Raw genomic sequence first — 25,947 nt, 5'->3', positions numbered from 1 at the left:
GACGAAAGTCCTTCCCTAGGATATAACCTTTCGATCAGAAACAAAGGCAGGATTTCAGTCTTCGATCTTTATTGCAGGCCCCTTGGCATCTCTTCGGCTTTTTTGTAGTTTGAAAGACTGATGCCAGTGTTAAATGAAAAAGAAAAGGAAGAGCAAGTTTGGATCTTTAATGTAAAATAGAGTGAGAGAGAGAGAGAGAGAGAGAGAGAGAGAGAGAGAGAGAGGCCCATTCATTCAACATTTCTCATTGCATGTTTCTCAATTTGGACAGATATTCCGTTTTCTTTTTCTGTTTTCCCAACTTTTTTGTAAAATTATTGGCATTTTCCATATTTAAATTTCAAGAGTACCATCAAAGTCACCATTGCCTGCACAGTTTCTAGGGGAAGAAGCCCTGCTGTATTTTGGCAAAAATGAGCCATTTTTTGCAAGTCCATTGAGTTCAGGGTCGTAATAGCAAAATGGGCTAGTTTGTTTACAGCAATTCTGGAGTTCGTTTATTTACAGTATTCCCTTCGCAGTTGATTCCGTTCCAAACCTCTCACAGAAGAAAATGCTACTTACAACAAACATTATAAATGACTAGCCATGGATTTACGTTTTTATTTGGTGCTGTTTAAGGCATCTTTGGGCTCCAAGAGAAGCCTCAACTTTCCCCGTAAGGCCTCATTGGTGACTTACTTTTTTTAAGGCCCAAAATGAGAAAATGGGTGTTGAGAGAATGCTCTGCACATTTTCGTCTGGAAAATCCTGAGACCAATACATGAATCCATAGCGAGCACTTCAGCAGTTCTTTTCCTCGTTCTCTTTACAAATATGCCATAAAAACCATACAGCAACAAGGCAAATGACAATTGTAAAAATAAACTTGAGTCCTTCCAGCACAGGTGCTCATTGGAATGTATGTCATCTGAATGAGTCTCCCTTCTTATACTCCAAACAAAACAACAATGGCGCTAATAAGGATTTCCCGAAACAGGAGTGGTTCTCTTTTAAGGCAATTCAAACATGCTTATAATAATCAGTTTGTAAAAAAGAAAATTACAACATTCAACGAAATCATTACACTAAACAAAGAATGTAATTTTTATGAATCACCAGCTCTACTTGGGGTCACCGATGTCATGGAAGGGTGTTCCACAAAATAATGAAAGCACGATACATGCGATCCAAAACTTGGCAATTAGAAAATTTTAGCATTAGCACCAAACAAACATAAGCAATGCATACTAAAGGCAAGAGGGAGAAACGTTATACGGTCGTTGGTAAGGATTCCAATGATCTGATAACCGTCTGGTAAAAGTCCCAAGATTTACTTCTTTGAGTGATAGGACTTTGACCAAATGGGTTCTTCTCTACATACTTCTTTGTATTTCCAGCCACAGCTAAGCCCTCTAGATAAACCCTTAGATCACCACCAGCACCTGCCATAAATTACACTGACTAATCATTTGCCATACCTTACAGAAAATAAAAAATAATTTCACATACACTGCACATTGTGTGCGCAGCTATAAGATGAAAAACAACTGAGATTGATGTAGGGTAATCAACAGAAGAGGGAATTAGCACAACCCAGCAGCAGCATATCAGCCAGGAGTCTCACCAGGCGCATCACCATGCACCAACATTTGATATGAAGACTCAAGCTACAAATATAGGATACGACATTTTCTGTTAAAGTAAAAGACAAGCTGATCAAGTCAAAAGCAATCTTACCTAATGACTTATCCCTCTTTTTCCGAAACGTGTATGAATAAGGGAATATTGCAGTGTGCAGCTATAAGATGAAAGTTTTACACGACCAAAAGAATGAGTTAGGTACAATTTCAAAATATCACGTGAATTTAAATATGAGCCTCCCCCACCACCCCCAAAAAAAAAGTGGAAAAGGAAAAACGGTTAACATACAGGATTAACCAAGGCTTTATATGGGAATCATCCAACAACAATGTATTTGACTCGTTATAGTCTCCTTTCTCCCATGGAAGATTAGGGTCGTGTTTTTCCCATATTCTCCTCAGCTCCTTAAAAACAATAGGCTTATGCCTGTCTTCGAGAGTCCTGAACTTTGTAGCGGTGCAGTGAGATTGATCCTGCAAATATAGACCAGAAAGGTATGCACAATTACTGCAATGGCTCAGAGCTAGAGCTGTTGTCAGTTAATAATACTTCACTAAATATACTTATAAAAAATAAGTTAATTAAAAAATCTTTACAGTTAATCAACTGCCAGTTGCTCTCATTAACATGCTGGGATAATTTCTTAAAAGAAAAAAAAAAATCCCCTTGGGTGCAAACAATCTCTAGGGGCCACACCCACTGGTGAAAAGCCAGTGATTTAATCAGTTGTGTGTAGGAAAACTTCCGAGGGTGTAATGCACGGAACCGGAGTTTACTTTGCAGGGGTGGGTCTGAAGGGCCCTGCCTTGGAGAGGTTCCCCGACATTAAAAAAAAAAACAAAAAAAAATCTTAAAAGAAATACATGCTGGGATAATAAAAGAATACAAGTCCTATTGGCAGAGTTATAGATTAGAAGATTGCAATGCATAATGATCATGCAGTCCAATTTACCAAATCAAGTGGGCAGGTTACCCACCAAAATGACCTAGAATTTACACGGGCAGACTTGTAAAAAGATTTATTTAACTACTAACACAAACTTATTGGCAGGAAAGTTACATGAAAATGACATATTAGAAGGCATAACTTGTGAAGAATCAAAGGACAAAAAATGAAAAGTGCATACCCAACAAAGTAGCAGCTTGTATTTCATATCTCCCATCAAATAGTCAATCACTTTTTCCACATTTTTCCTTCAGAAAACAATAAACAATTGCAGTTAATGCTGTATATGATACAGACTGGCAACAATGGCACATGCTATTCAGCTGGTTTTTTTGAAACTCTAAATTAAAAGAAACCAAGGTAACATCAAACAAAGAGATATATGAATGACATAATGTAAGCGTTGATTGAAGAGTACTTGGATCTTGAGGACCACACACCAACTTCAAATCTCTCAAAGCAGAATGTCAGGAAATCAAGATAGAAGGGCCTCTTGAAAACTGAAAACAAGGAGCAAAATACTCAATTTTGAAGGCGAAAGGACATTGAACCTTGTGAGTGAACAATATTAAAAAAGAGATGATTTGTACAAGCCCCAAATAGACAAGTCTCGCGCATGCCATTGTAAAAAGTAGACCCACCTTGAAAAATGTATAATGAGCAATTCTTTTTTAGTGGACCCACTTTTTTACAAAGAACTTGCACGGACTTGTCTACTGAGCTTGTACCTAGCATTACTCATGTTAAAAAGACATTTCTCACTTGCCCGTCCTGCAATGTTTATGTCTGATTTGCATTTCTTTGGAGGTGGACGAACTATATCCGCAAGCAGACCGTTTATATCAAGAATAAGAAGCTTCTTCCTCAGATGACCAATTGGTGCTCGCAAAAGAGGAATATGAGAAATCTCTGAGCAGTTATTTCTCTCATCTGATGGAGATAGAGTTGATATAATATTCATATGATTCTTAATAGATGGGCAACTTTCCTCCGGGAGCGTTCGAGCTTCACTACTATTTTGCAGTGCATCAGACTTCTTCCAACTTCTCTTTTCTTTCTTCTTTTTACTAGCTGGAATCACGTGCACAGAATTTGGGTTGTTTCTTTGCCCACCTCTTCAATCCTAGAAAAAGAAGGGCACACTGTTGAATCCACTCCTAGAATAATATCCTTTACTTCACTCTTGCTCATTGAAAACGAATTAGCATTCGTGGAGACTTTTTGATTCTCATGTGACAGACTTGGAAAAGAATTGGTTGCATCAGGACCCAATGAAATAGATTTTTCTATTCTTGCATCCAAGGGACACGTTGCTGACATAATATTCGTATGATGACTTTGTGTGGACACGACATTCATAATTTTTGTTACACAACCTTCCTCTGGTAGCTTTTCAACTTGTCCGCTAATTTGCAGTGCCTTAGGTTTCTTCTTCAGACTTCTTGATTTCTTTTTACTCGACACATTCACTTCCACAGGATTTTTGGCTGTTTCCATGCCTGTTTGTTCAATTCTAGCACGTGAAGGGTAGAGCGTTATATCTACTCCTAGGACAGTAGCTTGCACTTCACTCTGGGCCGCTGAAGAAGAAGTAGCATTGCTGAAGGCCTTATAATTGCCATGTGACAGACTTTGTGAATAATTGGTTGCCCATAAAGAATTAGTTTCATCAGTACCCAATGAAACAACTTTTTCACCGTTTCTTTCATCTGATAGACTTATTGTTGACACAACATCTGCATGATTAGTGCTAGTCATGCAGCCTTGATCTGGATGCTTTGGACCTTGTCCGTTATATTGCAGTGCCTTAGCCTTCTTCTTCCAACTTTTCCCATTCCTTTTCTTCCTACGTGTCACATCCACTTGCATAAGATTTTGGCTTGTTTCCATGCCAGTCTGTTCAGTCCTAGCCAAGGAAGGGCATAGTGCTGAGCCGCTTCCTAAGACAGTATCTTGCACTTCACTCTTGGTCATCAAGTAAGAGTTTCCATTGCTTAAATTATTATAATTGTTATGTAATAGATGTCGTGAAGAATTGGTCACAAAGAAGGAACTAGTTTCATCAGTACCTAGTGAAACAACTTTTCCTCCACTGTTTCTTCCATTTGATAGACTCAGGGCTGACACAACATCTGTATGATTAGTGCTAGTCATGCACCCTTGATCTGGATGTTTGGACCTTGTCCGTTATTTTGCAGTGCCTTAGCCTTCTTCTTCTGACTTTTCCTATTCCTTTTCTTCCTACATGCCACATCCACTTGCATAAGCTTTTGGCTTGTTTCCATGCCAGTCTGTTCAGTCCTAGCCAAGGAAGGGCACAGTGTTGAGCCTCCTCCTAAGACAGTATCTTGCACTTCACTCTTGGTCATCAAGTAAGAGTTTCCATTGCTTAAGTTCTTAGAATTGTTATGTAATAGATGTCGTGAAGAATTGGTCACAGAGAAGGATTTAGTTTCATCAGTCAGTGAAACAACTTTCCCCCACTGTTTCTTTCATCTGATAGACTCAGTGCTGACACAACGTCTGTATGATTAGTGCTAATCATGCAGCCTTGATCTGGATGCTTTGGACCTTGTCCATTATTTTGCAGTGCCTTAGCCTTCTTCTTCTGATTTTTCCTATTCCTTTTCTTCCTTCGTGCCACATCCACTTGCATAAGCTTTTGGCTCGTTTCCATGCCAGTCTGTTCAGTCCTAGCCAAGGAAGGGCATGGTGTTGAGCCTCCTCCTAAGACAGTATCTTGCACTTCACTCTTGGTCATCAAGTAAGAGTTTCCATTGCTTAAATTATTAGAATTGTTATGTAATAGATGTCGTGAAGAATTGATCACAAAGAAGGAACTAGTTTCATCAGTACCCAGTGAAACAACTTTTCCTCCACTGTTTCTTCCATCTGATAGACTTAGTGCTGACATAGTACTCATATAATTTGTGCTAGTCAAACACCCTTCCTCTGACAGCTTTTGAGCTTTCATCTTTTTCTTTTCTTTTTACTTGCCAAATTCAGTTCCAAAGGATGCTGGATTGTTTCCATTCCTGTTTGTTCAATTCCTGCAAAGGGAGTGCCGATTGATGGATTTTCTTCAGAGACAGTATCCTGCACTTCACTCTTGGCCATTGCAGAAGAGTTACAATTCCTGAAGACTTTATAACTTTCCTGTAAGGATCGTTTTCTATTAGTTGCCATAACTGGGTCGGTTCCACATGCTTTATCGGATCCTTCATTCATGAAATACCCCCAGTTGAAACTGATTGAAATGCCCCTATTTTTTAAAAAAATGATAGTAAACAAAACAAAAACAAAAAAGGAGCAAACACGCAATAAAATATATACAGCAAGATTTCATAAGAATTGAGGATCATATAACATACAAATAACTACAAATACAACTTAGTATCTAGTACACAAAATGTTGCCTGCCAGAGTGAAATAATTGAATCTTAGGAAGTGAAATAAGTTATATTTAAAGTTTCTCTTTGTTTAACAAGTAAAGATGTTTTTCTTTACTGGATTATTATATGATTTCAGTTTTCACTACTCTAAAAGGGGAAGAAATAAAAAAAAAAAATACATCCTAAAATATAAGTAAGACCTAAATCGCAGCCCAAAATCATTCAAGCGCTGCAAATATGGCAACTAAGCTAGATTTTGGAGAGCTCATACCAAGAAGCGAAATTATCCAATGCTAGTACCAAGTGAATTCATATTTTCTCGTTTTAGCTAGGTGTTTTCCTCTATATATGTATTTGGTTACAAAATAAAATTTAGAGGTATCATTAATTATCGATAAAACATAAAACGGCCAAAGTGCAAGGGTAGTACGTTGTAGGGAAATTCAAATAGTTCTTATTGAATCTCCATTCTTTTTAAGCGCATATCGCAATATAAACAAAACCATTTCAACAGATTATCCTCATTTACATAACATCCAATTAATAACAAAATATATACCAATTTATCATCAACCAACAACAAAGTGAAAACGATAACGGGAATGATATCAACACCCAGCAAATCTCAAAACAAAGATAAACAAATTAACTAACAAACAAGTACACTATGGGTGGTTGCATAGAACACCCAAGGAAAAAATAAAAATAATTTTTTTTTTCTTTCGAGTTTCATGAAACAAAGCCGTTCCAAATTTCATGAAAAGAAAGCCACAGGGACGGTTGTAAACGGGCTTATCTAAATAAAACTAATTTTTTTATGGTAATATCGGGTCCGAACTATGAAAAGTCTTGTATGCGAAACTACAATATGGATGCAGAAATATTTTGGTAGAGAGAGAGAGAGAGAGAGAGAGAGAGAGAGGGAGGGAGAAAGTTCTGACCTTATAGTTTCAAACTTTCAATGTCGCAGCCAAGCGGTGTGAGCGCACCTTTGAGAGTTTTGAGACTTGGAATCTCAGATGGAGTACGACTGTACGATGAGGTTTTTTCTGGGTGCGTTTTGGGATCTCTCACTCTACAAGCAAAGATAAACATGTCTCCAAGCTGGAACTCGGAAAGGCAGGACCTGGTTAGAAAGTGAGCCGGATAGTTCCGGCCTTTTTAACTCTGGCAGTCTAGCCCAGTCCAATTTAATCTTGGGCTGTTTACCCAGCCGCCAGCCTAGTTGCCTTGCGTATATTTATTTCAAATCCCTACTTTATATCCTCTCAAGTCTCAAATTTTACATAGCAGGCTCTCTCTATCTCTTTGTCTTGTAATATGGGCTGGACTTTAACGTTTTTTTTTTTTTTTTTTTTTTTTTTTTTTTTTTTTTTTTTTTTAAATAAGGTGGATTTTATATCGAATATTTATCTAATTTTTGATACCCACTAATATCCCGCCTTTTCATAAGATTAATATTAAAAAATTAATATAGATTTTATAAATTTTAAAATAAAAATTATTTTCAAATAATTTATTAACTTTTATATAATTTTATTTAAACTTTTATCCCTTATTCTTAAAACTCATTAAAATATCTTTAACTCAAAATATTTTATTGTTAGGCCGCATTTGGTTAGCTAATCATATATACCGTACAGTAGTTTTTTCCATCCAAATACACTATATTTTATTTCTAAATTTAAAATATCTACTTAAATAAACAATAATAAATAGTAAATACTGATATTAAACAGTGCATGAACAGTAAAAACTTATAGTAAATAGTACATAAACAATGTACTTTTCGACTCTCTAATTAACAGTGGGACCTATACTTTTTTAAATCTTAAATTAAAAATTATTTCATCTTATCTTACTATTTAAATACATAATTTTTTTTATAAATTTTTTTATTTCATTTAAATTGCTTAACCAAACGAATCTATTGATTGGATTTTGAGATACTCTAATGTCCAAATAAGCCATGATGATCACATTATAGAGAGAATCTCGAGAACATTGAGTAACTATGGGATAATAGTATCTGCACATCTTTTGTCCATATCCCTCATTTGCACGGTTGAATTATTACCCAACAGTCGTGACCACGATTGCAGCGAGCGGATGGATTCATAAGTGTATTGAACATCTTTGTTGGAGAAGAAAGGGAAGAAGAAAAAATAATCGGAGTTTATGACGTAGCATGTTTGTTTTTATAATTATTCTCGTATCATTTTATTTTATTTAATTATTATAATATTTTTAAATTCTTATATAAAATAAAATAAATAATTTAATTTTTTTAAATCTTAAAATAAAATAATATTAAAAAAATATTCTAATAGAATTTTATTTTATTTTTTAATTTTTATCTCAATTTATTTTACAAAAGATTCATATTAAATAAAGTGAAATGATAGTTATAGTTATGATATGTAAGCGTTATATAATCATTTTAAAAAAATAAATAGATATTTATCTACATAAAAAAAATATTTTAATAATATATCTTTTTTTTTTTAAATGACTGTATAATACATATACATTTTACGAGATAGCATTAGCCTTAAATAAATTTGGCAAAGGGTTCGTATTAAGATTTGGACAACAGATGAAAGGGCAGAAGAAGTATATATTTAAGAAGTGTAATGTTATATACAGTCGTGGAATACGTAAATGTCATGCAGTCATTTTGAAAAAGAGTGAGGTCTACTATTAACAATTAATTTCTTTTCATGTGAATCTCATATTTATTTATTTTTTTTAAAATGATTGTACGGCGTTTACACGACTGTAAATATCATTTCTCGTTTAAGAATAAACAACAAAAAGCCATTGACATGACAATTGAAAAGGATCTACTACTTAAAATAAGAGACTGTTGAACAGTTTTTCAGGGCTTGTTCACCTCTGCAACCATCGTGGGTTCAGCCAGATGATGATAACTTTTTTTTTTTTTGGTCAGTTTTTCATGTGCTGTACTTTCACATGTTACTCTGCAAGAGGATGATCTCATGCATATCATGCAACCACATGCTCGAATGCATAAATCTTCCATGATGCTCTCTCTACTCATGCCTAGAGTAGAGCGTACAATGCTATCTATCTATCTATATATGTATATATGCTTTGCTATGATGCCGTCTGCATTCCATTCGGTTTGCAATAGAAAGAAGTGGTCCTGAATCTACCTCATTACCGGATTTTCATTTCACAAAAGTGTTAATAATTGTACTAAAAAAAAAACCTGCAATAATGAAGCAACTGATCGCCAAAAAATCTTTGAAAAATTATAAGATTACTATTCTCTTACTACTTATTTATTACTTTTTTTTATTTGATTTTTTTATTTTACTCAATAGTTAAGAAAGTGACTAGTAGTAAAATTATATATTTTTTTAATTTTTTTTAATGATTAAAGATGTTAAAAATATACTTAAAATAAAATAATAAAAAAATAAAATTTTTTTAAATATAATATAAATAGTAAAAGAGTAGTAAACCGGTTGTAAGGATATCATTACACAAGATCTTTTGGTTAAATTTCAAGAAATTGAGCATGCTTGTTTATCTTTTACTTTTTATTTTCTAAAACACATGCTTGTTCATTTGAATTGAGAGAAACCACCCTTTGGCTTAGCTATCATTGATGTCAAGTTCAAAAGTTTTTAAAATAAAAATATAATATTTATAAGTTTATATAAATAAAATATAGTCATATAAATTATATTTAAATAAGCAAATTTTAAAATAAAAGCTGGGGGCAATCAACATGGTATAAAGTGGGTGGCAATTAAAGCAAAACAATTTCCACCCACTACTTTACACTGCACACCATCGGCAAAAGACGCAAAAAGAGTCGTAAGCAATTAAACAAAAGTGAGGATCTTCACAGTTCTGAAGGCCATAGCAACGGAGCAACTTCATATTCAACTCAACTACCTAAAAAAAACATCATGAGCTTTGTCTTTCCTTTTATCCTATTTATTTTTTATGAAGATAATAAATAAATAAATAAAAATATGGAGAGACAAGACCTCATCAACCTCCTTTCTTCTTTTTTTTTTTGGGCACAATTTTAAGTCTCCCATTTCATATTACTCTCCAAGAAATTTTAAGATGTCATTATCATGAAATTCTTCCTGTTTGACCATTGATATTAATTTGTAACACAAAAACGTGTTTTTTGAATGCTAAAAGTAGTTCAGTTTTCGTAGGATGTTCTAATTCCATTCTATTGGGGATTCTCTGTCACGTACGCCTAGTGTGGGAAATCAACTGTAACATTGTCCATTGACGATACACGTTTTAAGAAAATAAAATAACTATAAAAACAGTTTAAGAATAGCCTTTTTGTGGATTAAAAGATATGTACTCCAATAAAAATACAGGTTCAAGCATGGACGAAGAGACTCTAATTAAATTAAATTCGATAACAAGAAAATAAGGTAAAATTGAGATACTATAGTTTCGTTTCTTAAAAGAAAAAGTATTTAAAATATTACTATTTACACTTTTATTACATTATTTCAAGTTATTTAAGAAATCGTTTATGCAATTAAAAATAAGAAAATTTAAAATTTAAAAACAACAATGTAGTGTTCATCATTATTATTATTATTATTAGAAAATTTTTTTAATCAATCATTATTCATTATTTCATATCACACATCTTATAAAAAAAATTTTACATTCTATAAAAAATTACGTCCACACCCTATAAAAAAAGTTGTAGATATGAAATGTGTGAATAAATAGTAATTGATAAATAAAATTTATTTTATTATTATTATTTTGTTTTTTGATTGGGACTCTCTCATTTGACCAAAAAGTGCAAAGAGGAAGGCTAATTTGAGGCGAAGTTTCACGGCAAAACCAAGACCATCTTTGTCATCCACTTTCTCACCGAACATAAATAAACACGCTCTCTTCAGTACCCCCAAGAGTACCGTATTCTTCCAAATAACGCTCTGCTCTTGTGACCTCTGAGGCTCTGACTTCGCCGCCATTTGTTCCCTTCTGCGAAAGCTCCATCTCCGTCTCCATCTCCATCTTTCTCTGTTTATTGGCGTGTGTTTGCGTGTGCTTGTGTTACCTACATGCACCACCAATGGGCAACCTCTGTGCCTGCCTCTCACCCAAGCCGGTGAACAGAAAGAAACCAGCAAAACGGATTGCTAACCCGCCAGCAGTGTCCTCCAATTCAAGCAACCGATGGACCCGAATCCGATCGTCGCGCAAAGAAAAATTAGACGACGCTTTAATTCAAGAGCAAGCCCTCGCCGCTGCCACCATCATCTTACAACAACACAACGGTACTCTCCCGTTCGATCGATCCGCTTCGCTCCGGTACCCGAATTCGGAGTCCAAGAAGAACCAACTGCCTCGGAGTTCAAGCTCAAGGGCCCGGTCACTCACTGATCCTCTGCTGCAGCCTCACCAGCTTGTTAATCAGGTTCGGGTTTGTGGTTTTTTTCCCTTGCTATTCTGAAGGCTATCGTATTGGATGACATAGTCGGAATTCGGAGTAGTTTTGAAGTTGATGTATGATTTCTGTTTCTTTGTTATTTGAGTTCTTGGTTTTCTCGAAATGGAAGTTTTATTTATGGAATTGATGCTGTACTGCGGTTGTTGTGGTGAATTTTCTTCTATGGTGGTTTCATCGATGATACGATGTTTATGACATTTGATTTTTTTTTTTTTGGGGGTCGGTATGGGAATAATTATGATTACGTGGAGGTCTAAGATTAGCTTCGATAGTTGCTTGCCATTTTCGTTTATATGTATATATGTGCCTCAGCAGATCTTTATACATTATGTATGTGTTGCATCTCTTGTGCTATCTTAATAATGATTACGAGGTCACCGTATGAATTGGGAGATGCGGTCCTCTAGGTCATGAATTTTCTTAACCATGGGTCATAATATTTTGGAATATGATCTACTATTTTGATTTTGAGCATATTCTTGAGTTATGACTGTATGGGATGCCCATATTTAAGCTTATATTGGAAATATTTTGTTGGAGGCGTTTTACTTTTTGTGGATACTCTTTAATGAATTAAAAATCATTGAAAATGAGTCTTAAATAGAAAATTGGAGGTCATTACACTTGGTGCAGAATTTAAGTCTCCATGCTATTTAATTTGCATCCCTCTGCTTTGTTGGCATATGATTAACAATATATTACGTAACTCCACTCCTTTTTGTTCTGGATATTTTCTTTATTATAGCGAGACTGAAGGAAATTGACAAAAACTACTTTCTTCTTTGTGATAAAAATGGTTGCATGCATATCATGTGGTGCAAGGTAAATGTGGCAACTGATAAAACTGAAGGCAATCAATGGATATATATTCAAAGGTTTCTCTTTCGTTTGTGAGTAACATAAATGATGAGTTGTTGTTTATGCTCAATTAAGAACTCTGTTAGACATGGTAGTCCTTAGACATAATCGTGGTGTAAACCAACGGTAGTCTACACACAAATATACGGTCGTTTGTGTAACCATCGTTATACTTTTTCTGTAATGACTTAGTAACGTATAAGAGCACACAAAGTAGTTTTTGCGGTCCAATTTATGTTTAGAGGCAATGTTTACATGATAGGAATTAAGTTTAAAGTTGTGCATGTAATCACTTGCTGATTTGGGTTGGTATCTGGCTAAATTATTTTATTTTATTTTGTCTCAGTGTTCATAATTTTAAATTGACTTTTTATAAGTAATTTTGAATTGCTTTTTATTCCAAACTGTCTCTGTTTGACAGGATATAAAGCTTGATGATCTAGAAACCAACCGTTTTGTCCTTGTCCATGGGGGTGGCTTTGGTGCTTGGTGTTGGTATAAAACTATAGCACTTCTAGAAGAAGGTGGTTTCAAAGTATCTGCCATAGACTTGACTGGTTCCGGGATTCATGCATATGATACAAATAACATTACCAGTCTTTCACAATACGTGAAGCCACTCACCGGTTTTCTTGAAAATCTTGCTGAAGGCGAGAAGGTTCTTTCTATTTCTTTTTAGTTTAATTTGTTTTTTTATGTCCACCAGTGTGCTCACATAACACAATCTCTGAAAAATTTAACAATTTGAGGGTTCCCTCTTGCACTAGATTTCGGCTTCCTCATTGCCAAATGAGATGAACAAAACTGCCAAACTCAAATTGTGTGTGTGTGTGTGTGAGAGAGAGAGAGAGAGAGAGAGAGAGAGAGAGAGAGATGAATGGAACCAATACAGCTTGCTCATACTAGAAGTATTTGAACTTGCTGTTTAGTTTTTGAGTTAAAAATTCTTATATTTGTCATATTACTGCATTAGCAATTGGGATTTACATGTTGCAGTGCTTAGTTTGAAAAACCTTAATAAATTTTTTTGATGGTTTCCCTTAATTTATACTTGCCAACTAGAATAGTGAATTTTGCTGATGAAATTTATTTCTTTTGTTATGGAAAATTATTTGCTAATCCCCCATAATATTCTAAGTGGATCATAAGTTAGTAGAGCATTGTTTTGCGAATATATCTCTATTTTTTTTTTTTTACTTTCTTATTGCTTTGAAATTTATGCAGGTTATCTTGGTGGGACATGATTTTGGTGGTGCATGTATATCACATGCAATGGAGTCTTTTCCTTCTAAAATCTCAAAGGCTGTTTTTATTGCTGCAGCTATGCTGACTAATGGACAAAGTACTCTTGATATGTTCTCCAAACAGGTTCCCCCTTCATTGTAGTACATCTGTATTTTTTGAATTGTTTACTTTCTATTAAACGATGAATTTTGTATTGTGCAATTTGAGCTGTTTCTATGTCCCCTTTACTGAAGCAACCCCCTTCCAAGGGTTGCCAATATATATGTGCAAATCTTCCCCCACCCCAACACCCCCCCCCCCCCCCCCCCCCCCCCCCCCCCCCCCACACACACACACACGCAAGAAAATATTGCTTTTGCTCTGATATTGTACTCAAACCTTCATAGAATGAAATGACACCCCAGCGAAACTTGAGACTCACCCAAGAATAAAACTTAGGGTTTGGAACTAGCTCTGGCCCCATAATACAGTGTGTAACTTATGAGCCTGACATCATGAGGGGTGAACCTCGGTGAATCCAGAGGTGCAGGAAGAATAACTTTAACGAATGTCTGACCCTTGCATTCCTCTAATGATAAGTTTGGCTATAAAAGGGGACAATGCTATTTTTCAATAAGAAAAAGTTAGGTATAACAATTGTTGGGGTTGACATTGACTAATACATTATTAAATTGCAGGCAGGTTCCAATGATCTAATGCGACAAGCTCAGATATTTTTATATGCAAATGGGAACGATCAGCCTCCAACTTCTGTTGATATAGAAAGATCATTGTTGAGAGATTTGCTATTCAACCAAAGTCCTGCCAAGGTATATTTTACTTCAAATTTATTAAATTATTGATAAGAAAACTGTGTTGTGTTTATCCTTTGTAAATTGATTTAGTCACGCATGATTGTGAAATTTGGGAGACTTCTATTGAATGCTTGTTAGGAACATGGATATGTTGACATACACAAAATGCAATCGGGGAGAGGTGTGTGAATGTGCATGTGGCACTCACATGGTTTGCATTGTCTTGATTGGATCTTCACATATAAGACTTAAGATCATCTAGCTGTGTACCTCATAGCTCCGATTAGGTTGTTTCCACAACATTTGTGAAAGCCTATAAAGGACTTGCCAACTTAATGAAGCTGATAAAGGACTAGCCAATGTGGTAACATTATTAAGTTGAAGATGATAGAGACAACAAAGCGCCTTTTAGCCTGTCTTGACATGGTCTTTGCAATAATTGATATGTGCTGGAAGCCTGGCGTGGACATTGAACCCATAGGAAAACATACAAATCTTGAATTTTAATGGGGAATGTGGAATTGGCTTTAATGTTTTACAGTTTTAGTTTGAAATGAATGTTTTAGAGGGTTGTCTATTTGTTTCTGTATTACTAGTCAACTTTATAGAAGTATGACCTTTAGTTTGCTGCTATTGTGCCATGCTATTTAGTTCATGCTCAACGTTGAAGTAGTTTTCATTCTACAAAAGTTTGCCGTCCTATTTTGAAATGGCTTATTGACGTTGCAAACTGTCCCTCATATGTCTGTATTTTTGTTCAAACTTGCTCACTTTCTGTCATTTTTGCTGATCGCTTTCTGCTTCTCCCATTCCAGGATGTTGCTTTGGCGTCTGTTTCAATGAGGCCAATGCCCTTTGCACCAGTTTTGGAGAAGCTCTCTCTTACTGATATTAAGTACGGATCTGTGAGGCGGTTTTATATAGAGACTCCTGAAGACAATGCCATACCCATCGCTCTCCAACAGAGCATGATAAACTCGAGCCCCCCAGAATGCGTTTTTCGGATAAAAGGCGCCGACCACTCGCCCTTTTTCTCAAAGCCTCAAGCCCTACACAAATTATTGGTAGAGATCTCAAAGATCCCCTCAATTTAAAATCAGTCTTGTAGCTAGATGGCATCTAGAGACTTATCCCTGCTAAGGCTCCGCTGACATGATATGGTAAAACTACCGGATTCATTCATCATTCATTTATGCAGTTCTGGTGATAGTGTAAATGCTCGTAACATTGATAAAATTCTATGTAGTGCTTTCACCTCAACGTAAATATGTTCACGTTTATCCTTCTGGAGTACTGCTTATATGTAATTAAAATATAAAATTAACCACATCTTTTGAGATTGGGATGGGATTTTCCAACTTGGGACCTTATTCAATGAATAAAAATGGTTAAAAAAAAAAAAAAAACTGATGTCTTGACGATCAATACAATAGTATCTCGGTTTAACGAATTATATTCAGCTAAATGCTTTGTGATGGTGTTTGAGATGGAGATCACTTAGGGTTCACTATTTTGGATTATTTTTCTTTTATTTTTCCCCTTTTCCTAAACTTCCCACCAAACAGGCCTTTCTTCTTTTGTCTGTCATTGATATAAGATGGCACCTAACCCGTCGGCTACGCACTTTATGAGCAAGACATCAGTTGGTGCACTGGTTCTTGAGACATACACAACATGGACACTTCACTGCATGAGAAAGCTTGGGTTTTGGCAGCTTTTGAGGTAAAAGTATTCTCAGTTGCCGTCCTCGCCCGTGGCTTTCCTTTGCCCCCAGCAACAAAAACCACAAACGTATAAGCAAAGTGCACCACAAGGGCCCCCCCCACCCCCCAATCAGTGTCCACGAAGTTGGGTCTTTTAAACTAGAGGTGTTTGTTTGGCATCAAGGGGCTTTTCAAAATTTCTCAAATTTTTTTAATTAAAAATTCTATACGTAGTCACTTTTGCATACTCTTTTACGCACTATACTAATATGATTGATTGTATCGTTTTTTTAATATAAAATATTGCTTTGACTAATCATATTAATATAATGCGTAAGAAGTACGCAAAAGTAACTATATGAAGCAGATTTTTTTTAATATTCAACTAAATTCTTCACACCAAAATAATCTCTAAAACAATTTTGATTAATATATCTTATCTTGATTTTTTTAACGAATAAGAACAAAAGCAATTTACACAATTTCCACTATTTTCAAAAAACTGTTCTGAGTTTGAAAAACAAAAAACACATAAATTATATTTAGATCGATTGGATTTGAAATCAAGTGGTGTTTGATAGGTAATCAGCATCACATCGACTTTGCGCGTGGCATCCTATTGTTACTTCTTCTGAAAAACCACACGTGAGTTCCATAGCTTTGCCAACCAAGACCGACGAGTAATGCTACTCATCATTTCAACTTCTATCATCTTTCCATCATCCTATGATATAGCATTAAGTGATTGAAAATTATCTATTACATTTCACTTGTAAACTTATTATTTAATACCACATCATGGGATGAAGAGAAAATGATGAAAGTTAGGATGATTGATAGATTTTTTCAAGACCGACCCCTTTAACCAAACCGAAAAGAGAATGATAGGTAATTAATAAATGTTTTACTATCTTTATAAAAAGGGAAAAGATAGTTGCGGGCTTATTTGATTGCTCCATTTGACCGCTTGCATAATTTTTTTTACTTAATAGTTAAAGAAGTGATTTTAAGTATATTGATGTATTTTTTTATTTTTTAAAAATATTTAAATGTATTAAAAAATGTAAAAAAAATACTAGGCAATACGTCTAGCAGTAAAGGTGGGGCGGCATAGTAGCCCCACTATTATAAAAACATGCGTTCCATTAAAAAGAATAATTTTTTTTATAAGTAATATTAAATGATTAAAAATTATTTATGATGTTTTACTTATAAATTTATTATTTAATACAATATCATAAAATGAGAAAAAAATAATAATAAAAAAGACGATGAATATAATATATATTTTTTTATAAACGAGTCCAATTAAAAAAGAAAATTTTTTACATAAATTTGCGAAAACGCTTCTCAACCGACAATGCCAGCTCGGACGTTGACCACGTCAATGTTTTGCTACTTCAACCTAAACATAACATCAACATCGATGAGAACCACTATATTTACCACTTGTTTGCTTTGCATTTTCCTTCGCATTCTCTGTTTGCTTTGCTTCAGGTTTTGGTGTCCCAAAACCGAAGGTACGAAATCCATTCCACCACTTTCCTGTTTAGGCTTCAAAGCTCAGATCCCATTTCATTACCGAACGCACGCTTTCTCGCTGCATCTTTCACGTTTTCTTATAATTTCTGCTGATTTTTATTCGACATGTATACATACATCATTGTGTAAATGATTTATTTTTGTGCAATTTGGTTACGGTGCTAGGCTAATGGATTAATGCATTATCTTGACTGTCTTCTACGTGATATCTATTGGGTTTTTTTTTTTGGTGTGTGTTGGGATTATTATTAATGAGCTTGTGTTGGGCTTATATAAATTGGGTTTGAATGTGCTTTATTTTGCTGTATTGTTAGTTGGTTATGTGATTATGAGGGGGGATTTTAGAATTTTACTTCTCCGGCCGGTTATATTATTTTGAATTTTCCCGTCTTGAACGCATGGCATTGGCGTCACCTTCTGTCCTGTGATTAGGAGAGAGGGAAATGCTGTTTGAACAAAAGTTCAATGTCCCGTTTACATTATTTTTGTTTTGGTTATGAAAAGAGTGAGGATGACCCAGACTATATGTGCATTTTGTATGGACGAAATTTGAAGTCCATGTATTTAGAACGTAGGAAAAGGAGGCTTCTTAAGCTGTGTATTGAGAACGGAGTTAATCAAGGCTGGAGCTCCATGAGATCTTGATGTCCTGTCTTACTTGGTAACAAATGATGGTTTGAAGATTTGGAGGAAAAGTAAAGAAGTTATAGCTTAGGATAGAGATTGTTACCATCACCTGTCAAAATATTAATAAACTCCTCAATTGGTGTGTTCAGCACATGAAATCGGGTTGAAGGGATGAAATAATTGCACAAAGAAAAAGGGAGGATGGCAAAGGTTATTTGGAGTTACCGACCAGTCTATTTGGGTCGTGTAGCAAGTGCTAAAGAAGATTAGTTTTCTCATCCAGTTTTGGTGCCCACTTACTAGTGTAGCTTGATGTGCTCAACATTCTGATATGGACCAATCCTGTAAGATTTATAATATTATTAAATTGATTAAGAAATGAACCTTGTTATCTCTTGAAGTGTGTTTGTGACATTCCTGTCAATGAAGGCACAAGTTGTGAATTCACCTAGTTCATGAAGAATAATTTATGATGCTTTCTGTATGTTTTATTCATATTTGCATTTACTTCTGTATGTACTTTGAACTTTCAATGTTCTCATCAGTTAAGAGTATCTGACTGAAATTGGGAGGAAATGGGTCGGGGTGTCAGTGCCGGCGGTGGACAGAGTTCTTTGGGTTACCTATTTGGAACAGGAGAGACCACTAAGAATACCCAAGTTGCTCAGAACCAAGAGCCAGCAACAAAAAATGGGCCTTCACTAAAGACTGCTGCTGCTTCACAACCAATCGATAAGCAGATTCCAGCAGGTGTTCAGGGGCATCTTACAAACAATTACTCCCGGGCTGATGGGCAGAACTGTGGCAACTTTATTACGGTATGATCCTATTCAAGTGCGTCAAGATCATTCAGACCATATTATATTCAATAGTCATCTTTGCCTATTTTCTCATTAAAATTTTCGTAAATCCATAAACTCATAGAGTTCTTTTGGGCACTTTAGCCTTCAGACTGGTATATTTACAATAGGAACAGACCGGAAACCAGATTCCAACTCTTTGCATTTGTTCTCTTAGATGAATAAAATCCACTAAATCTAAAAGGTGCCAAACTGGATCCAACCTGAGAGTTGTCCCATTAGTGAGATATGGGGAAGGGGCTGATCAAGTAGTATCTGCACTGACTATGATCTGATTTAATGTACTGCTGTATGCACAATTTTGTTCTCTTTTGGAATAGAAACAGTGTAATAAATTGGTTTGGCTGCGTTGTAGTCCCACATTCATTCCTTTCAATCATATTATGAATATAATAATCATCATACACCTCATAGATCAGTTGCAGATACTCCCATATGCTTGATATGGCACAAGATGGTGGGGGAACTGGTGCTAATAACTGCATCATTACTGCAGGTCACCTTTAAGCTTGGCTTGTTTTTCTGCCTCTGTCTAGAGCTATCCACTGAATTAGCAATTCTTGTAGGTATATAAATTCCAAATTTGGATTGTCATAGAGACTTTATATGCTAATGTGATGTGGACAATCTTGAAACCAAAAGAATTCCATTGTGTCCATGTGTTCTTGATGCCCTTTAGTCCTTTTGGTGATTATGGTATATTCCTTTGTATAATAATGTTGCATTTTTTGTTCAGATTTGGTGTTCAAAGCACCATGCTGAATAATTAGTGAGTACTTGTCCAAGCACCTCGTAATGATATTGATACTGTAGCAGATATAAAACCAATGTGCTTGCACCCGATTTCAAGTTGGAGAAATGCACCTAACCCAATCACACTCAAGTTCCTCCCTTAGCAATGTTACCATGCTAGCGTGTTCTAAATGCTATTTTTTTTTTCTCCTTTTGTAAGCAAAGCTGAATGTAGTCAACACACACCCATGACACTTCACCAGAATAGTTTTATTGTTATAAAATTTTTATCAATCGGGAGGATATCCTATTGTTTACATTTCAGAGGGAGTTTGTAATTGTACTTATATGTCATTTCTTTTGCTTTTTGTTTTTTCCCCTGAAGAATATTGATGGTTCTGTCGACCTGCCTCAAGTTATTTGCCGCTGTTTGATTGCCAAGGGTCTCTTCTAAGTCTCTAGATGCTAATATTATCATAATGTTTTCAAAATGTTTGCAAATGTGAGTGCAGGATCGGCCTTCAACCAAAGTTCACTCTGCCCCTGGTGGTGGATCTTCGCTGGGGTACCTCTTTGGTGGTAGTGGTGGGAACTGATGTCTTTGATCCTCGTGAATGCATCAGTCATGCACTATGAGCTGATATCTTTCGTTATTGTTAAAATAAGTATCTCTTCTATGAAAAAAAATGTACTTTGTCCTTGGGCAGTGTAGAATTGTCTGGATGGAATTTATGTGGCTGGACGTCCTTTGATTTAAAGAAATAGAAGAAGAAAAAACAGATGTCGGGGATTTTATATCAAACACACATTCTAGTTCAGTTCCTTCTTAATACACCTACTAAGAGTCCAAAGCTTCAGTTCCTTCTTAACCTTTGGAAGGAAGAGTAAAGTTGTATACGTTCTTTAAAAAGAAGAAGAAGTAAGGATGCTTTTAAACCTTTGAACAAACTCTCCCTGAAAGGATGCTTCTGGGAGATTCTTGGTTGGTTTTTCTAGTCATTACAGGAGGGGCACTAATAAATATGGCTGAATTAATGGCTGTCTTGGATGGTTTGAAACTTTAACTGGTTGCTTGGTTACAAGTGTGTGTCTTCCAGAAAGTGTTTTTTAAGTTTTGGGAAAGATCAGATACCAGTAGCATGCAATATCTTGTTCACAAGTTAAACGAGTACCAGCTTTCTCAGCAATTAAGCGAGACACAAAACTAGTAGTGCAGCAGCTGTTGGCCTGAATATCGCGCCTAATTAGATAAAAGAACTACTATTATCTGCAATTTAGCTTAATCTATGGCTTCCTATCATTCCCACCAATATTTATATTTTGGCCAAAACCAACAACTATTTGTGCAAAGCAAGTTTGATTCATGTATAGATAACTCAATTCTGCCCTGAACAACATAATAGATTAGCAATGTGAATAACTTCAAACTATTAGCTTACATTAGAGTTAAATACTAAAATAGTTTGCCTATTAAGATGGGTTATTCCTCGAGTTTTGTATAAATTATACTCTCAACTTTTTAATCTTTTTATCACCCCGCTCCATTAGACTTACTAATAGAATGCTCGCCACCACGCGATACTTAATATGGGTGGCTCTCCTCTCTTTTCAGATTGTGAACCTTATCTTCATTGAGATATCGTCTTTTGTTTGCTCATTGATTTATTCCAGCACTAAAGACAGCAAGTCGAAAGATATAATTTAATTCGATATGAAGCAATGGATATATTCTCATTGAGATTATTTGTGAACTTTCTCTTTTTGTATTTTTGTAATCCAGAGAGATAATAAAAGACCATTACAGTCCAAATACAGTGTATTCTTTCAATCCCAGTCCAAATATCTTAGTTTAAAATAACCAAGATAAATATAGTGATATTCCTAAAATGTTTTTTTGTTTTATATTTTAACTTATTTGGATAGAAAGGATTGAAGAAAATGAACAATCGAGATCTAATTTGGAAGACATCTTCAAAGGAAATGAAAGGAATAGATCATGGGATCCACTCCTCTGTTCCATTCCCTCTTAAGCATTCTGATCCAATTCCAAAGTGGATGGAGGATGAGTGCAATTTTCAGCTCTTTTCCTCTCTTTTTTAAAGAAAAAAAAGAAAAAGAAGGGAATAATTCTTAAATCATTACTTCATTTCCTTTTTCATTCGTTCTTTAAGAATCTCTCCCTAGAAGGGCATACCCTCGTGTTTCACAGTTTCACTCTCATGATCTTAATTATTCACTTATGTTTTGTTTATATAATACTAAGTACAATATTAATAGAAGTGACATAAAAAAGTAAAGAAACATGAGAAATCCAACAAGCTAGATCTATTGGACCAAGAGGACAGGTGAATAAATTCTGTTTAATAAATACAACAGTTTCAAATGCAAATCATATGTAACACATTAAATATGAAGAACATTCAAGCTGCTAGCTACAACCAACGTTGGTAATTAAGAGTAGATTGGAGTTTTTTGTATAGCAATATCATTTGATTCATTAACATAAGTTAATATCCATTTATAGAAACTAACAGTACTAGAATTGATTGCATAGAATCGACAAGAATTTTCATTAACTTCATCGAAATGCAAAATGGGAGGGGGCCCTTAGAGTTTTCTAGAATCTTCCCTTTATTCCTCGCTCTGACGTCTGCAAACCTTATATATATATATATATATATATATATATAGATTTCTGTTACTAGGCATAGTATATGACAATTAGAAGCCATATACATATATATATATATGTATATATATATGGGCCTATGGCTCAAATCTTGTTCCATGCATGCAATAGGTCATGTAAGCATTTATTGCATGAGTTTTCATTTATAAGCTGTGTGATCTTCAACATGGATTTGCTGAACAAAAATGCTTCTTCCTCTTCCATTTTTCACATTCTGTTTTTCATGATCCTATCCCTCCATGGGCAAGTTTGAAGTTTTGATCTTCTCGATTCATTATGTTCTGTATTGATTTTTCTTGCAGAAAGCTGGAGGAAGCAAGGACGTTGGTTAATGATGACATTTAAAAGACCAGGCCAATTGGGCAAGAATTACTGAGAGATCGAGCACGCCTACAAGTGGGTTCATTTAAACTAGCACGTACGTCGATTACAGTCTATTTATCCTGTCATCATCTATATACATATATGTTATTTTGGTTGACACTCTGGAAGTCATCCTTCTGTTGCCTGTTTTATAAGGTGGTGGGGTTCTTTTCTACAGGAAAACGATACATGAACTGAACTCTGGGCCAAGAAAGAGAAAGCAAAGAAAATCGTGATGGCAGGGGAAAGAAGGCAACATGTTGCAATAGATGTAGTGTCATTGTCATCTTCATTACTAAATATGATGGAGGGCCCCAATCTAAACATGCCTCCTAGATGCTGCATCTTCTTAACCCCAAAAATACTCAGAAGGCATAATGAAAAAGCTTATGCCCCCAATGCATTTTCAATTGGACCTTTTCACCGTACCGACCAGAGCCTAAAAGCCACAGAAAAAGTTAAAGTCAAGTATTTCCAAGCCCTCATTCGTAGATCATCATCTCCAAATCCAAAACAAAAGTTGGATGAGATAATAAAAGGCATTGGGGAGATTGAAAGGGAGGCTCGTGAGTGTTACGCCCCGCAAGCTTGCCTTCCCAATGAAAATGAGTTTGTGAAAATCTTGGTACTCGATGGCTGCTTCATTATCGAGCTGTTCCTAAGACACGCTCATCAAGAGCTCAGAGATTCGGAAGACCCTGTATTTAACATGTCTTGTATGTTTCAGCTTCTACGCCATGACCTGTGTTTGCTGGAAAACCAAATACCTTGGCTGGTGCTTGAGCGCCTGTTCGTCATGACCAGCGGCCGCCATAGATCAAGCCCACCCCTCGTTGCACTTGCCCTTAAATTCTTTGCTACAACATTCCAATCAGAACCTCTACCCACGGATAAACCTGAGGACGGGCCCAATGGAAACAAGCATATTCTTGATTTGTTAAGGAATTTACTGATTTGGAAATCAACAGGACTAGGCGTAGGCGGCACTTTAGGAATGCAGCCAATTCCTTCTGCAAGGATTCTGGAAGAGGGTGGAATCAAGTTCCAGAGAGTAAAATCTAGTTCCATCCTGGACATCAAATTACGCAATGATCATGTACTAGAAATCCCACCATTATTGATTCAGGAAACCACAGAAGTTGGGTTTCGAAACCTAATCAGTTACTAACAGTGTCTACCAGGTTGCAGACCCGTGATCACTTCTTACGCCATACTCTTTAACAACCTCATCAAAACTTCCAAAGATGTTAATATACTCATAGAGAATGGGATTATACATAACTGGTTGAATCTGGAGGATGCAACTCAATTCTTCAACAAGCTTTACCTGGATACCTATGTCAAACAGTACTTCTATCTCCAACTATCCAATGATATCCACTTACATTGCCACAACACTTGGCCCAAATTACGCACTTTTTTGGTGCGCAATTATTTGTACACCCCAATGGGTATCAGTTCTCAAATTGCTGCAGTTGTCCTCAATATTTGCGGCATCGTACAAGCTGTGCGTTCCATCGTCAAGAAGTGATCTCAGCAGCAGAGACTTCCTTTCCTATTAGCTAGCTAGACTCCTCCTGATCACATACTACTCGACCGAGATCATAGTCATGTGTATCAATGTGTAGTTAATTTGGCTTTAAGTACCTATGAATTCCCTTCATTTTCATGACCAGTTTTTCTTTTGGTTAAAACCATTAATGAAATCCTGATGTCTCTTAAAAATGGCTTCTTGCGTTTGTGTAATAAAGCAAATTTAATTTATTCGGTTGCAGGGCTCATCATGTCTGGATCAAAGCCTTGATCAACGTACAGATGATCATTACTCATTAACCTGCCATGAATAAGACTTTGAGCACGAAATTATTTATTTATAGATCTCTAAACTCATGTACAAATTACAATAAGTTGACATTTATTTGTCTACGACGTTCGTCATTCCGCAGTGGTAACAGACTGAATTATCAAGCATTTCTTCCTAAATCATTTTAGAGTACGGGGAAAATAAGGAAAGTAAAGATGTAGAAGAAACGACAGATATATATATATATATATATATATATATATATATATGAAATGTAACGAACTTAAAAATGTCGGCGGCAATATTTCATTAGAAATATTGCATTTCCATGTCCAAACAAAGCATGACTTCGATCGTAATCTTATCCAACTCATGAAAATCTCAGTTTGGATTTCACCGATCCGGATGGAAGTTTGCGTGGCAAATGGGGAGAAAACTTCACCATACTCGATTTGTAGAATAAGAGACAAACGATACGAAATACATCATACTTAATGATTAATTCATGGTGGCAGCTTGCATCTAAAAAGGAACATTGCATAATCCATGTCCATCGGAGGTGGCCGGAAGATGGGATTTAAATTAAAATCCTAGATTTTTTTGGCGTTGCAGTACCTCATGCATGCGCGCACCTTATAGCGAGAGATAGAGACAAAGATCGAGACTGAGAACGAGATAGCAAAATATTGAAAGATCGAATATAATCAATAGGGATTAATGTACACAATAAATTAATTTAATTATAAGAGAGAGAGAGAGAGAGAGAAAAGAAGCCCATTAACAGACGAGCTTGTTTACCTCGGATTCTTTATTTGTAGTTTTACATGATATGAATTATTTTATTTTTTAGCATATGATACTATTCATATAGATTTGATTTGTTAGATTTAAATTTAAAATCTTATTTGTTAAATTAAATTATGTCATATAAGCACTTTAATTACATATACATCAAGGAAATAATTTTTCTTTATATATTGTCCTCCCCATTGCATGCCCAATCTGAAATTAATGCACCTCATATAGAAGTTGTAAGTTGGACCGACAATGACCATTTTTTTGTAAGATAGTGAACTCTTTGATCTGTGTATTAAGATCATCAGAAGATCTGGATCTTTGGATCCTTTGCTTGGTAATTGAGCAATTACCTTTTTATTTCGTTATCATGCAAACAGTGAATTAATGAGAATACTTTGAAACTGACTTTTAATTCAATGAAGCAAAGGATATATATATTCTTGAGGATCGAAGTTCCCTTTTACTTTTACTTTATTTATTATTGTCGATCATGTGAAA

At 35.4% G+C, this 25,947-nt stretch overlaps 3 protein-coding genes and 1 pseudogene across 4 annotated transcripts; 3 read left to right on the top strand and 1 right to left on the bottom strand.

The window, feature by feature from the left end:
• Positions 1 to 994: 994 nt before the first annotated feature.
• LOC121248354 lies at positions 995 to 7,059 on the bottom strand (annotated as a pseudogene).
• Positions 7,060 to 10,876: 3,817 nt separating this feature from the next.
• LOC121248326 (putative methylesterase 11, chloroplastic) lies at positions 10,877 to 15,617 on the top strand. The gene is made up of 5 exons (XM_041146767.1): positions 10,877 to 11,401; positions 12,714 to 12,950; positions 13,517 to 13,660; positions 14,215 to 14,346; positions 15,147 to 15,617. Exons 1-5 carry the CDS (start codon positions 11,057 to 11,059, stop codon positions 15,423 to 15,425), a joined length of 1,137 nt encoding a protein of 378 aa, XP_041002701.1. The 5' UTR covers positions 10,877 to 11,056; the 3' UTR covers positions 15,426 to 15,617.
• A 1,781-nt stretch (positions 15,618 to 17,398) lies between these two features.
• Positions 17,399 to 20,597, top strand: LOC121248388 (protein SPIRAL1-like 3). 2 transcript variants are annotated; one of them, XM_041146849.1, is made up of 3 exons: positions 17,399 to 17,554; positions 18,749 to 19,021; positions 20,308 to 20,597. In XM_041146849.1, the coding sequence occupies exons 2-3, from the start codon at positions 18,779 to 18,781 to the stop codon at positions 20,389 to 20,391; spliced, it is 327 nt and encodes a 108-aa protein (XP_041002783.1). In that variant the 5' UTR covers positions 17,399 to 17,554; positions 18,749 to 18,778; the 3' UTR covers positions 20,392 to 20,597. The 2 variants fall into 2 exon arrangements, with proteins under 2 accessions (XP_041002783.1, XP_041002784.1); XM_041146850.1 differs by having other exon boundaries at positions 17,424 to 17,554; positions 18,754 to 19,021.
• Positions 20,598 to 22,935: 2,338 nt separating this feature from the next.
• Positions 22,936 to 24,536, top strand: LOC121248346 (UPF0481 protein At3g47200-like). The gene has a single exon (XM_041146793.1). The coding sequence runs from the start codon at positions 23,083 to 23,085 to the stop codon at positions 24,013 to 24,015; it is 933 nt and encodes a 310-aa protein (XP_041002727.1). The 5' UTR covers positions 22,936 to 23,082; the 3' UTR covers positions 24,016 to 24,536.
• Positions 24,537 to 25,947: the final 1,411 nt, after the last annotated feature.

The sequence above is a fragment of the Juglans microcarpa x Juglans regia genome, chromosome 2D (assembly GCF_004785595.1).
Source record: "Juglans microcarpa x Juglans regia isolate MS1-56 chromosome 2D, Jm3101_v1.0, whole genome shotgun sequence".
NCBI classification, from domain to species: domain Eukaryota; kingdom Viridiplantae; phylum Streptophyta; class Magnoliopsida; order Fagales; family Juglandaceae; genus Juglans; species Juglans microcarpa x Juglans regia.
Note: the sequence above shows the minus strand (reverse complement) of the source record. Positions and strands in the feature narration are given on the sequence as shown.

Coding starts and splice junctions, on each gene's coding strand:
- LOC121248326 (XM_041146767.1), top strand. CDS start 11,057: ATGGGCAACCTCTGTGCCTGCCTCTCACCCAAGCCGGTGAACAGAAAG. Junction 12,951..13,516: donor ATCTTGCTGAAGGCGAGAAG/GTTCTTTCTATT, acceptor AAATTTATGCAG/GTTATCTTGGTGGGACATGA. Junction 13,661..14,214: donor TTGATATGTTCTCCAAACAG/GTTCCCCCTTCA, acceptor ATTAAATTGCAG/GCAGGTTCCAATGATCTAAT.
- LOC121248388 (XM_041146849.1), top strand. CDS start 18,779: ATGGGTCGGGGTGTCAGTGCCGGCGGTGGACAGAGTTCTTTGGGTTAC. Junction 19,022..20,307: donor ACTGTGGCAACTTTATTACG/GTATGATCCTAT, acceptor ATGTGAGTGCAG/GATCGGCCTTCAACCAAAGT.
- LOC121248346 (XM_041146793.1), top strand. CDS start 23,083: ATGGCAGGGGAAAGAAGGCAACATGTTGCAATAGATGTAGTGTCATTG.